Source organism: Anser cygnoides, chromosome Z (assembly GCF_040182565.1).
Source record: "Anser cygnoides isolate HZ-2024a breed goose chromosome Z, Taihu_goose_T2T_genome, whole genome shotgun sequence".
Classification (NCBI taxonomy): Eukaryota; Metazoa; Chordata; class Aves; order Anseriformes; family Anatidae; genus Anser; species Anser cygnoides.
Window position 1 is genome coordinate 733,579 of NC_089912.1, and position 13,937 is coordinate 747,515.

Genomic DNA, 13,937 nt, shown 5'->3' on the forward strand with positions numbered 1-13,937 from the left:
TTAACCCAACAAAGCGTATGCCAGTCCAAGCCACGAGCAGCCAATTTCTTGAGGAGAATGCTGTGGGAAACGGTGTCAAAAGCCTTGCTGAAGTCAAGGTAGATCACATCCACAGCCTTCCCCTCATCCACCAAGCGCGTCACTTGGTCATAGAAGGAGATCAGGTTCGTCAAACAAGACCTACCTTTCATAAACCCATGCTGACTGGGCCTGATCGCCTGGTTGCCCTGCAAGTGCCGTGTGATGACATTCAAGATAATCTGCTCCATGAGCTTTCCTGGCACTGAGGTCAAACTAACAGGCCTATAGTTCCCCGGCTCTACCCTCCGACCCTTCTTATAGATGGGCGTCACGTTTGCTAGCCGCCAGTCGACTGGGACCTCCCCTGATAGCCAGGACCGCTGATAAATGATGGAAAGCGGCTTGGCCAGCTCCTCCGCCAGTTCGCTCAGTACCCTCGGGTGGATCCCATCCGGCCCCATTGACTTGCGTACATCCAAGTGCTGTAGCAGGTCGCCAACCATTTCCTCATGGATAGCGAGGGCCACATCCTGTTCCCCATCCCCTTCCACCAGCTCAGGGTACCGAGTATCCAGAGAACAACCGGTCTTGCCGCTAAAGACTGAGGCAAAGAAGACACTGAGCACCTCAGCCTTTTCCTCATCTCTTGTCACTAAGTTTCCCCCCGCATCCGGTAAAGGATGGAGATTCTCCTTAGTCCTCCTTTTTGCTTTGATGTATTTGTAAAAATGTTTTTTGTTATCTTTAACAGCAGTAGCCAGATTGAGCTCCAGATGAGCTTTGGCCTTTCTAATTTTGTCCCTGCACAGCCTCGCAACATCCTTAAAGTCCTCTTGAGTAGCCCGCCCTCTTTTCCAAATTCATAAACCTTCTTTTTTCTCCTAAGCTCGAGCCACAACTCTCTGTTCAGCCAGGCTGGTCTAGTTCCGCGTCGGCTCGTCTTTGGGCACGTGGGGGCAGACCGCTCCTGAGCCATTAAGATTTCCTTCTTGAAGAGTGCCCAGCCTTCCTGGACTCCTTTGCCCTTCAGAACCTCCTCCCAAGGGACTCTGCCAACCAGTGTCCTGAACAGCTCAAAGTCAGCCCCCTGGAAGTCCAAGACAGCGGTTTTACTCGTCCCCTTCCTGACATCGCCAAGAATAGAGAACTCTACCATTTCGTGGTCACTCTGCCCAAGACAGCTCTCGACCACCACATCTCCCACCAGTCCGTCACTGTTCGTGAACAGAAGGTCTAGCGGGGCACCTCCCCTGGTAGGCTCTCTAACCAGCTGCGTCAGGAAGCTATCTTCCACGCTCTCCAGAAACCTCTTAGACTGCTTTCTCTGGGCTGTGTTGTACTTCCAGGATATGTCTGGGAAGTTGAAGTCCCCCACGAGAACAAGCGCTGACGATTTCGCGGCTTCTGCCAGCTGCCTGTAGAACTCCTCATCAGTCTCCTCAGCCTGGTTTGGCGGTCTATAACAGATCCCCACCAGGATGCTTGCCTTGTTGGCCTTCCCTCTGATCCTAACCCATAGGGACTCAACCTTATCATTCCCAGCCTCAAGTTCCTCAACATCTAAACACTCTCTAATATAGAGAGCCACGCCACCACCCCTTCTGTGCTGCCTGTCCCTTCTGAAGAGCCTATAGCCAGGCATTGCAGCACTCCAGTCATGAGAGTGGTCCCACCACATTTCCGTGATGGCAACCAAGTCATAGCCTGCCTGCTGCACGATGGCTTCCAGCTCCTCTTGTTTGTTACCCATGCTGCGTGCATTAGTGTAGATGCACTTCAGCTGGGCCATCGCCTTCTTCCCCGGCTTTGCCATTGTTCCCCCCGGCACAGCTCCAACAAGCCTAATTTCAGCCCCATCCCCCTTCTTTCCTAGTTTAAAGCCCTCTCAACGAGCCCTGCCAGCTCCTGGGCTAGGATCCGTTTTCCCCTTAGAGATAGGGACCCGTCTGCGGTCACCAGGCCGGGTGCCGAGTAAAGCGCCCCATGGTCAAAAAAAACAAAATTTCTGTGTTGGCACCAGCCTCTGAGCCACCTGTTAATCAGGTGGGCTTTCCGTGTCCGCTCGGTACTCCTCCCTGCCACTGCAGGGATAGACGAAAACACCACCTGTACTCCCGCTCCATCCACTAACCTTCCCAGTGCCCTAAAGTCCCGTTTGATAGACTTCAGGCTTCTCTCTTCAATATCATCACTGCCAGCCTGGACTATCAAAAGAGAATAGTAGTCAGAGGGGCGAACCAGGTTGGGAAGCTTCCTGGCAACATCCCTGACCCTGGCCCCAGGGAGGCAGCAGACTTCCCTACGGGTAGGGTGAGGTCGACAAACAGGGCCCTCTGTTCCCCTGAGAAGGGAGTCACCTACTACGATCACCCTTCTGTCTTTCTTGGTGGAGGCAGTCTTGAGGCGTGGAGTCAGCTTCCTCGCCCTAGGCATCCTCCTGGGTAGACTTTCTACCTCGTCCTCACCCACCGGCTTCTCAAGCTCCAGCGCCTCAAATCTGTTACGTAAGGGCACGTGGGAAAATGGGAATTCCCTGACCGGGAATCGAACCCAGGCCGCGGCGGTGAGAGCGCCGAATCCTAACCACTAGACCACCAGGGAGGGCTAAAATTGACAAGTTATGGACTGCACACCAAAACCGGAGGGACCATGTGCTAGCAAGACCCTTCTGTGTGCCCAGCGAGGGGCTGGCTTCAATGAAGCACATCTGAACTATTTCTCCACAAGCACATGCAGCATGAGAAACAAGCAAGAGGAGCTGGAAGCCTTGGCCCCATGCCAGAGCTACGACACTGTTGGCATGAGTGAAACCCGGTGGGAAGAGGCCTGTGACTGGTGCGTTGTGATGGATGCTTCCAGGCTCTTCAGAAGGGACGGGCAGGGCAGGTGAGGCTGGGGAGGCCACGCGCTATGTAACGGAGGCACTGCGCTGTACGGAGCTCCCAGTCGGTGACAATGGGGTTTAGAGCCACTGAGTAAGGACCTAGGGACAGGCAGCTGAAAGGGATGTCGTTGTGGGAGTCTGCTATAGACAAGCCGGCCGGGATGACGGCACTGATGAATGATGCTTTAAGGAACTGAGAAAACTTCTAGATCGTCTGCCCTTGTCCTTACGGGGCACTTCAGCGTGCCCGACATCAAGCGGGAATATCACATCGCTGAGACAAAGAGGTCCAGGAAATTCCCGAAGCGCCTTGCTGCTATCTTCTTGGCACAGGTACTAGGAGAGCTGACTAGGAAAGGTGCCCTCCTTTTCCCATTCTGACATATCTAAAGCCAGCTGGAAGAGGGGAAACATAACCCCCATTTTTAAAAAGGGAAAAAGGAAGAGCCAGGGAACTAGAGGCCTCGGCTCTGTGCCCAGTCAAATCATGGAACAGATCCTCCTGGAAACTATTCTAAGGCACAGGGAAAAGAAAGAGGTGAGTGGTGAACAGCCAGCATGGCTTCACTAAAGGTTTGCCTTGACTGACAAACCTGGTGGCCTTCTACAGGGGGCCCACAGCATTGGTGCGTAGGGGAAGAGCAACTGACATCATCTACCTGGACTTGCGCGAAGCATTTGGCACTGGCCTGCACCATATCCTTGTCTCCAAGTTAGAAAGACAGGGATTTGATGGATGGACCACTCGGTGGGTAAGGAATTGGCTGGATGTCCACACTCAAAGAGTTGTGGTCAATGGCTCAGTGTCTCGGGGGAGGCCAGTGAGGAGTGGTGTTCCTGAGGGGTCGCTCTAGGGACCGGTGCTGTTTAACATCTTTGTCGCTGACATGAGCAGTGGGATTGAGTGCCCCCTCAGCAAGCTTGCAGACACCAAGCTGGGTGGTGCTGTCAGCATGCTGAAGGGAAGGGATGCCATCCAGGAGCACTTTGAAAAGCCGCGGAGGTGGGCTTGTGTGAATCTCCTGAGGTTCAACAAGGCCAAATGGAAGGCCCTGCATCTGAATTCGAGCAATCCAAAGCACAAATACAGGCTGGGCAGGGAATGGATTGAGAGCAGCCCTGAGCAGAGGGTTCTGGGGGTGCTGGTTGCTGAGCAGCTCGACATGAGCTGGCAAGGTGTGCTTGCAGCTCAGAAAGCCACTCGTAGCCTGGGCTGCACCGACAGCATGGTGGCCAGCAGGGCGAGGGAGGGGATTGTTCCCCTCTGCTCTGCTCTCGGGAGACCCCACCTGGAGCATTAATCAGCCATGACCAAAGGGACAGTGGGGGCCAGCAGGGCACGGGGACGGCACCAGGAAAAGGGAGGGAAGGCAGCAGCATGCACGGGGCTGTGCCAGCTCTGGGTCGAATCACACCGAGACTTTTTCTGTTGTATATTCAATCTATTTTATTGTTCTTTATTTCACCACCCGTAGGAGCCCTCCTAGAGGCGCCGGGGGGGCGGCCTCTTGCAGGGCTGGGGAGAGTCTTGGGCACTGCTCGCCCGGGTGCGCTTCCTGGGGCGCCGGGACCCCCGAGTCGAGCGGTGAGGAGTGGAGGGTCTGCGCCTGCAGGCCCGGGCAGAGGGACCTGCTGCTGCCTCCTGCCCCAGCTCTTCATGGGGCTCTTCCTGCTCCCTGGGGCTGTCTGCAGCTGGGACTTCGCCAGGACCCCCATGCTGGAAAGCACTGGATGTGCCGGGGATCTGGTCCGTGTCAGGGTCTGCAGAGCTGCTGGAGGGCGCGGGGCTGGTACTGAAGGCTCCCTGCGCTGGAGCAGCGTGCCCAGAAGCAGCTGCAGGTCTGGCCTCCTGCGCCCTGGCAGGGCGGCTGCTCTCGAGGCCCAGCAGCCTCCGTGCGTCCTCGCCGCAGAGAGCCACGATGGTGCCGACGAGCCCGTCGATGAGCGGCACGGTGAGGGGCCCCAAGGCGGGCTGTGTGTGCTGAATGATGGCGTCCCTGTCCAGCCCCATCACACACAGGGAGTGCAGGAGGAAGCTCTCTGCAGCTCTCGCCTGCCACCAGCGTGTCCCATAGATGGCTGAGAGCTGGCGGCGAAGCCAGGGCAGCACAGGGTCGAGGATGTCCCTGCGCTCCCTGAACAGCACGGCCCAGTCCTCGGGCAGGAGGCCGCCCACAGCAGCGCGGGGATCGGGCTCCGCATCCCTCTCCTCGGCTGGCACAGAGGACGCAGCCGGCGCTGCAGGGCTGTGGGGGGCGGTGGCGCTGCCTGCCTGGAAGCCAACAGGTACGGGCACTGCGGGAGGGGAGACGATGCATTCCAGGTAGTCTTCGTCTCCCCGCACGGAAACCTTGATGGTCCTCATGCCCGTCCTGCAGAGTGGGCAGCTCGCCTTCAGTTTTGCCCAGCGCTGGATGCAGCCCAGGCAGAACCGGTGGTTACACGGTGTCGCGTAGGCCACGTCCTTTCGCCCCTCCCGGCACACGGGACACGTCCACGCCTCCTCCGTGGCCATGATCTTCTCGTTAAGGTGCGCTGGGGAGAGCTGATGGTGACGAGCTGCTCCCCTGCACCGGCACTGCAGCAGCGGGTATCGCGCACGCTGCGAGGAAGAGAGAAGGTCACTGGCTGTGCCCCGGCCCCTCAGCAGGAAACCCCCCGGCCCCAGCCCCACGGCTGGGTGGTCCCACGTCCCCCGCGGGCCGCCCCGCGGCACGTGGCCCCACACAGCTCACCTGCGCTGCTGCAAGTGCTCCTCACAGGGCCCCGGCTGCCTGAGCCAGGCAGGGCCGGGGAAACACAGGCACTGCCTGCGGGGACGGGCACTGAGAACAGCTGCCGACGGCCCCACAGCACAGCTCCAACAAATCCTTGCTCGGCGCTCCAAGCCTCGCACAAACGCTCAGCGGGAGTCAAGGCACGAGCCAGGCTGGGGCGGGCTCTGCCTGCGCCCCAATATGAGCAGCGAGGGCCGTGAAGTCACAGTCCGTTGCTGGCTGACCTCAGAGCCCATCGCTGGGTGAAGTCACAACCTGCTGCGTTGCCCCGGCCCGCAGCGCTCAGCCCAGCAGGGCCATGGCCAGCACCAGCACCGTGCCTCTGCATGCCCACTGGCTCTGCCACGAAGCTGCTGCCTGCTCCCTGCCCTCGTCCTTTGTCTTCTGCTCCATGTTGGTGCTTCCCAGCAGCCACCCAGGCCTGGGCCCGGTCTTACCAGTGCTCCGGCAGGTGTCCTCGTGCCTCCTACTGTCCAGTCCAAAACACCATCTGAACTTCCAAAAAGAGTTTCCAAAGTTTCAAGACACAACAAATAATTTCTTCCCCACATATATACTTTTTGTATATTGTCGGACAGCACTCCAGCAGGTGACCTTGTACCTTTACCTCGTGGTTGCCAGGGTGGGACTGGCTCAAGCAATGATTTGTTAGTATTGTAGTAATATCAGCACTGCGTATCTGTCATCCCCCTTGACATCAGAAGAAAAATATTGTGCCTTAACATTGGAAAACCTCGAGTGTGGGGGATGTGAAGAGGTGCAAAAACAGCCATAGGAATAAGAAAAGAAGAGGGGGGAGTTGTAGGAATTAGTGTTGTGTTTTTGCAATGGAAAATTCTTCTAACCTTGCATATTCAGGAGTGATCGCACAGTCATAACAGTGGGGGGTTCATTACACAGATAAGGGCACAGGGGAAGGTCCCAAAGTCCCAAAATAAGGAGGGTGGCCATGAAAAACAAGCAGTCACAGAATCATCAAGAAGAGGATGCTACGAAATCACGAGCCCTTCTGGCTCAAAAAAGAAAACTATGTTGGTCAAATAAAACAAAACTGTACATACAGGGCATATTAACAAGCATTGGGTAGGGACACCCACCATTGCAATCACAAGTAAAAATGCTTCTTCTCTGAGATCCTCTGTACTTATCCAGCAATTAACACAGCTGAGGTTTTTGGCTTATACACTGCTTGCATATGAGTTATATTGTCCTCCATGGCCAGTGGTATAAATTGCATGCCAGAAACAACTCGCCTGACTAAGTGAATAAAACAAGGGATTAAACATGGAATAAACATTAATGCAATGATTACACAGAAAAGATAAAACACGTTTGATCCAGGGCCGCAATGGGAGCTGAGAAAACCCGTTGAATTCCCAGCCTTTCCACATTTGTGTAGGTATGTGGGCCCATTTTTGCATTTTTTTTATTTGTTTCACTACTTTTCCATTGTCATCAATTTGCAAACAACAGTTGGACTCGTTTAATTTTCCACATATCCCTCCTTATTCAGTCAACAAATAATCTAGGACCATGTGATGTTGGAAAATCGCATTCCTCATTCGGTTGGATCGATCAGCCAAGAGATCAAGAGTTACAGTGATCTGATTAGTAATTATTTCTGAAACAGCCTGCAATCTAATTACACAATTTACATTCTAAGTTGGTTCTCTTGCCCTGTAAACCCATTCAGTGGGGTTTCATGTTGCTGAGCCATAGTGCTGTATAATTCTTTCCGGAAGCCATTTCTCTTTTCTCCATTTCTGGGAGCTGCCTCTGATGATGGAGGTGTCAATTGATGGTTTTCCCCTATTTAAATCATCATATACTCTGATTCCCAGGGTCTCGCCTTGGGGTTGGGACAGCAGAAAAAATAGTGGCCTGCTACACCCTATGAACCCCCTGAGCAATTTGGTGGCAACTGTCGGTTTGCTTGCTGTCCGCAGAACCAGTAATGTCCTTTGAAGTCCCAAGTGCCATTCGGAAAGGGGCTGGGCCAGGTCTCATTATCTCTTGGCAGACCATAATGCAGAGTTTTCCCTATACCTCCAGGCCCTCCTAGGATATGGACCTCCGTGTTCATACCATCGTAATAGTAGGCACGTTTCCAAGCTCCAGTGCTCTCTTTCCAAGTACAGCTGCATCCCGATCACATTCCCCTGCTGACAGACTCTTCGGTCTTTGACCAAAATTCCCTGAAGAAGGTCCCGGTACCATTCTGATGTTGCCGTGCCCATTGGAAATTTCTCATCACACGTCTCTCATCAGTGGTATTATCTCCACAGCACCTACAACTTGTACTAACCCCTACAGGGAGGCAACCTCTCTCATTCGAGTCGTTACACTTAATCCAACTGCTGTTTGTGTGATGGACATGGGTGGCGTTCCACTTATTGGTATCATTTTTTGGACTGTAATCTGTGAGGAAACAGTCTCTTCTGGGGGACGGCATCCAGTTACAAACACTTTTCCTACAAACAGTCCGTCCTTGCTGGTTTGATTTAGATTTTAGTAATCCCCTTTCTCCGGGTAATCAATTCGCCAAGGACGAGCATTGGACATCCAGAACTCCACCCCACTCTGTACCTCACTTTTGTTGCTAACTCACCACTAGGGCTGGACAGGCTTAGTGGTCTGGGGCCATCCTTCAAACCCTTTTGGTCCACCACACTCACAACGATTGCTTTACTGCCTCAGCATTGCATGCAGGGATCAAAAACTGATCCCTGAGGGCACTCTAGGACCAGCAGGCGTCCAAGGAGTAATGGGCTGTGCTGTTGGGGCACGGAGGGAGAGTGCATTCTTTAAACAGGCAGAAAAACTACTCCCATGTCACACGCGTCCGGATTACTGAACTGAGCACGTAACCTGAGCCCAGTTATACGAGTTTTTAATATTAAATGCCAGAGGGTGAGTGCAAGTTATCTGAAGAACTATTTCTTTTACAAATTATGAGAATAATACCTTAAATCTCGCTGGAAAATTTATTCTCATCCTGTATTTGAGGCAAGCCACCAAAGAAGGAGATGGATATATTCTGGCATGACATCCCTGTCTCAATATTGGAGAGACATGGATTTTGATGGATGAACCACTCAGCAGGTAAGGAATTGGCTGGATGATCACACTCGAAGAGTTGTAGTCAACAGTGCAATGTCCAGGTGGAAATCAGTGATGAGTGGTGTTCCTCAGGGGTCAGTATTGGGACCAGAACTATTTAACATCTTTGTCAGTGACATGGACAGTGAGATTGAATGCACTCTCACCAAGTTTTCTGATGACACCAAGCTGTTAGGTGCAGTTGACACGCTGGAGGGAAGGGATGCCATCCAGAGGGACCAGGGCAGGCCTGAGAGGTGGGCCTGTGTGACCTCATGAGGTTCAACAAGGCCAAATGTAAAGCCCTGCATCTGGGCTGGGGCAATCCCAAGCACAAATACAGGCAGGGCAGAGAATGGATTGAGAGCAGCCCTGAGGAGAAGGACCGCAGGGGTGGTGGTTGATGAGAAGCTCACCATGAGCCAGCAATGTGTGCTTGCAGCCCAGAAAGCCACCCATAACCTGGGCTGCACCAGCAGCAGCATGCCCAGCAGGGTGAGGGAAGGGATTGTCCCCCTCTGCTCTGCTCTCATGAGACCCCACCTGGAGCCCTGCATTCAGCTCTGGGGCCCCAAGAATGACACAGATCTGTTGGAGAGAGTCCAGAGGAGGGCCACAGAGATGATCAAGGGCTGGAGCACCACCCCTATGAAGACGGACTGAGGGAGTTGGGGTTGTTCAGCTTGGAGAAGAGAAGGTTCCAGGGAGATGATGTAGTGGCCTTCCAGTACCTCAAAGTGACGTACAGGAAAGCTGTGGAGGGACTCTGTCAGGGGGTGTAGTGATGGGACAAGAAGGAATGTATTTAAACTAATAAGGTTAGATATTCAGAAGAAATTCATTACTCTGAGGGCGGTGAGGCAGCAGCACAGGTTGCCCAGAGGAGCTGTGGCTGCCCCATCCCTGGCAGTGCCCAAGGCCAGGCTGGATGGGGCTGGGGTCAGCCTGGGCTGCTGGGAGGTCTCCCTGCCCATGGTAGGGGGTGGAATTGGATGGATTTTAAGGTCTCTTCTAACCCAGAACATTCTATGATTCTATGATTCAAAAAATCAAAGAATTTATACCATCCTCAGTTTTTCCTTGGTTAATGACTTTTTGTACGTAATTAATAGAAAATTGGGTTTGTCTTTCCATGTAGTTTACTTTAACAAAGTACAGCAAAGTACAATGGGATTCTGGTTGCTAATGGTTTTCCAGACTTACATAAGAGAACTGCTGTATGGTTCTTTAAATCCCTCTGCTACGCCTTGACTTAGGGCTACATACTTCTCAGTGTAATGCCCAAGCTACGCGGCTTGGGACCCAAGACCACGTGCCTATTATTGAAGTAAACACAAGGAAAGGGTTGCATAATGTTGCAAGTCTGCTGCCTTACGAGAGGCATTTTCTTAGGAATTTTCTTAGAGCAATCAAACCATCACTGGCTTCATTGCAGAGGTCCATGCAAGGGATCCATTTCAAGGAGTTCATTGCAGGGGTCCATGCAAGACCTAGAGTAGACAGGGAGTCATAAGCTATACCAATTACAAATCCACTTTCTGGAAGTTTATTTTTTCATTATTATACATTTGTTGCTTAGTTTTCATGTATCAATGTCAAAAGCAGATCGAAACATAAAGAAGTTGCAGAGGAAAGTGCAGGTTATTGCAAGAAGTATATTTGTTCACTTGCTACAAAACCACACCGAAACTCAGGCGAATGGAATTGCCTGTAGGTGGGTGAGGAAAACCTTGAAGGATGTTAGTTTTGTGACAGAGCCCAGTGAGATATGCCCCCTTTTCCTTTCTAAAAGAAATTATTTCGATAGTTCACCTGCAAGTTAAAGCTGAAAAATGCTGTTACTGTCATTCTTAATTTGCATATGCTCTCCCATGTCTCAGGGTAGGGTAAACTCAGCCTCCAGATTCCCTTTGTGAGGTCTCCTGAAGAGCTTTGAGATGAAGCTGAACAGCTGAACCACCTGTGCTTTCTAAGTCTGCATCAGGCTACAGCAGCTATTGCAGTCTATTGCTGACTTGCAAACAAAAGTCCTTGTCCAGGGCAGACTTGGAGTTGGTCCTCATGAAGTCATTTGTTAAGACAAGGAGAAAAAATAACACTTGCCAGCTGCTGAGCAATTTGAATCAACTCATGCTTTTCCTTTCTTACCGTGGCAAGTCAATCAGGAACAAAAAAATTACATTTTAAAGCCTATTTTTGTTGTTCCTTACTACTGCCTGTTCCCCACCATGCCACTTGCAGAGACAGCTGTAAGCAAATAAAAGCCCAGAGAAACCTAAACTTTGTGGATATACTGAATGCTCTGATCTTGTCAAATCTCTTCCAGGAAAGTCATCATTTGTCGAACAACTGACAGCTCCCTGTGAATCTCCTGAGAGCTGTCACCGTTCTCATCTGTCATAATTGAAGAGGTCCACCTGCTTCAGGGTTTATCTCTCAAATGTACTGATGGCTGAGGTGCAATAGATACATCTTGTCACCACCTTGATTGCTTTTATTTTTGGATGCTGTAAGGGTTGAAATGGATGTTATTTATTCCTGAAGATCTTGTGCACCCATGCCTGCCCTTGGGTGTCTGCACATATTGCAGAGAAGGTTATTGGCCGCTGTGTCACCTGTTTGCTTTGTCTTTCTTGGTCTTGCTCTTAGAGCTTTCTCTGCTGGGCAGGGGAGAAATGCAATCTGGATGAATGCCTGTAAAATCCCCAATGGAAATGAGAGAACTTTCACTGTATATTTAGACACATAAGGTGAAATTTTTCTCAATAGTTAGTGCACTAGGTTAGCACTGAAGCCTATATTTCAAACAATTGAGTTTGCAATTCAATTTGTCACTGACTTTGTAAGCCCAGAAAGTATATTTCTTCCCATAAAATTTCATGTTTTTAAGCTAGTCTCTGGACTGTAGGGTTCTGTCTTGTTTTGGCATGCCAGAATCACTTTATTCTACCTCTTGTTAAGGAATAAATTCTTGGAAAACCAAATTTACACAAAGTGGATTTGTAATTGGATCTTGCTGCCCTATCTCTTCCTGGGCTTTCACCAACCTTTTCTTCTAAACTTGTCTGTTTATATAGTACTGAAGACACATCCCTAGAAGATTCCCATTCCACTTTTCCAGAAAAGTATAAGGGTGAAGTTTTAAAACATCTCAAGATGTGTTTTCAGCAATTAAAACCTTTGGATTAGATTTGTAAATGCCAATATGGGTAAGCAGTGCTGTGAAAGCCCTTCTAGAGCGCATCTTCATTGCAGGATTTCTGTCCCACAAGAGCCGTTCTAAATGTCAGTGTTTAGTCTGAGCCAGTGGCCCGGACGCCTTTCAGTCAATGGAGAGGCAGACCACCTCCCAGGAGGAATGAAGTGCCTCAAGGAGCTGTCTCAGACCATGCTGTCTCCCACACTGCTGGGAGGTGTGACGGTGTTCATCTTTCTTCTAAAATCTTGCGGTGGGTGCCAAAGGCTCAGTGCCATATTGCAACCAACACCAGTGCAGTCTGTGTCAACATTTGTGGTGTGCACACCACATTCTGGTAGAAATGGAAATTACATTAGAGCTGGTTCTCCTGATGCTTAGTCCAATGAAAATAAACCGTCTTCTTTTGACACTGAAATTGGGTCTGTCTGAGGAGATCCTGCCCATGCAACTGCTTTGCTCGTGTGTCAGACTCCATCACACTCCTGACCGGCACAAACCTCTAAGAAGAGAGTGGGTAACTTTCAAAGTCGAATCTGAGCAGTCTTGAAAATGTCTGGGGTACACACATAATGCAGCAAGCACATAGACCCTGTTACTCTTAGACAGCATTTTCCACTGGAATGCAATACTGGCAGCAGACAGCAATATGCAGGCTCACATCACTCATTTTAATATTTTCTTCATTGAATTGCATACTTTGGGAAAATTCTGCATGGATCTTCAGTCCTATTTAGAGCCCTAAATCCTATCGCTTCTGAATATACTTATATTTCTTACCCTTTGCAGCTTTGAAAATACAGCTCAAGGTTCCTGAAGCCCCTAGGCCTGGATACTTGAGCTGCTCTATAAAGAAAAGGGAAAACTTAGATATTTCTTTTTATTTCTCTATTCTTCCTACGCCTAGCTTATATCTTGTGAATGATGTATAAGAACAAACAACAACAACAACAAAAAACACCTGTGAGTTATGTAAAAAATTATGCAACTAACATCATGTAAAACCAGAAAAGTGATGAAATACTGCTGTGCAACAGCAACACACTGTGATAAAGTTACACTTTTTGCATCACCTTCTTTTATTCCCAGGCTTTTTTTTTTTTTTTCCCCAGCAGTCCTGAAGCTCTTCAGGACATCGTAATGGTAAACATATCTCTTACTTTTGTAATTTTTCACAATCAATGGTAAATGCATAGTATTTCCATTTTTCCTTTTTTCCCTTGAATACAGTGAAACTCGAGTTCTTTAATGCACACCTCAAATCCAGGTGGACTGTAAGAAATAATTTCTACTTGGTAGTTATTGCACAGTACAACTAATTAAAGCAATGATTAGCGGAATAAACCCAAAGAGAGTTCTTCTGTAAAAATGCAAGTCTAAGGGTGTCCACAGGTATGCACTGCTAATTAGAGTTGTCTGTCCTCACAGGTCCCCCGAGGCAGCACTAGGTGTTCATGTACCGATCCTGCCGTGTGCCTGGTGGGGTGGGTTCCTCCCTTCCTGCCCCTACGGAAGGGGTAACAGGGGCTCGCACCCGCAGCCCGCGGTGAGGCTGCCTGCAGCCGTAACAAATTTATGATGTGTCAAAGCTGACACCAAATGTAGCAGAATTTGGTCCAAAATTAATTGTCAAGAACAGAGGAACTGAACAGGCACACAAATAAAGTTGGTCTTATGTCCTGCTAAGTTTTGCATTTTGTGAATGTTTTGCTGCACAGATCAGAATTTTGAGAGCTACATTTTACCCTCTGGAGGATTTTTATGACTTAAAAGCCTACCATCTTTACCTATGCCTGAAGGTAGATGTGTATTAAATAAATTACACTAAAAAAGTATTTTTTTCTGAGTTTTACTTCAGGCTGTGCTGACTCTGAGCAGCAGCCCTGTGCCATTGCAGTTTATAATATGTTAACTGCAACATGCTTCCTTCGTACTATCGGTTTAGCTTATTTCCCTGCCT

At 50.1% G+C, this 13,937-nt stretch overlaps 1 protein-coding gene and 1 non-coding gene across 2 annotated transcripts; both read right to left on the reverse strand.

The window, feature by feature from the left end:
• Positions 1–2,550: 2,550 nt before the first annotated feature.
• TRNAE-CUC (transfer RNA glutamic acid (anticodon CUC)) lies at positions 2,551–2,622 on the reverse strand. The gene has a single exon. It is a non-coding gene; the product is annotated as a tRNA-Glu (tRNA).
• A 1,766-nt stretch (positions 2,623–4,388) lies between these two features.
• On the reverse strand, positions 4,389–6,533 carry LOC136788991 (E3 ubiquitin-protein ligase Topors-like). Its single transcript, XM_066988221.1, has 2 exons — positions 5,641–6,533; positions 4,389–5,507 (listed from the first exon to the last, which is right to left on the reverse strand). Exon 2 carries the CDS (start codon positions 5,418–5,420, stop codon positions 4,389–4,391), a length of 1,032 nt encoding a protein of 343 aa, XP_066844322.1. The 5' UTR covers positions 5,421–5,507; positions 5,641–6,533.
• Between the last annotated feature and the right edge of the window lie 7,404 nt (positions 6,534–13,937).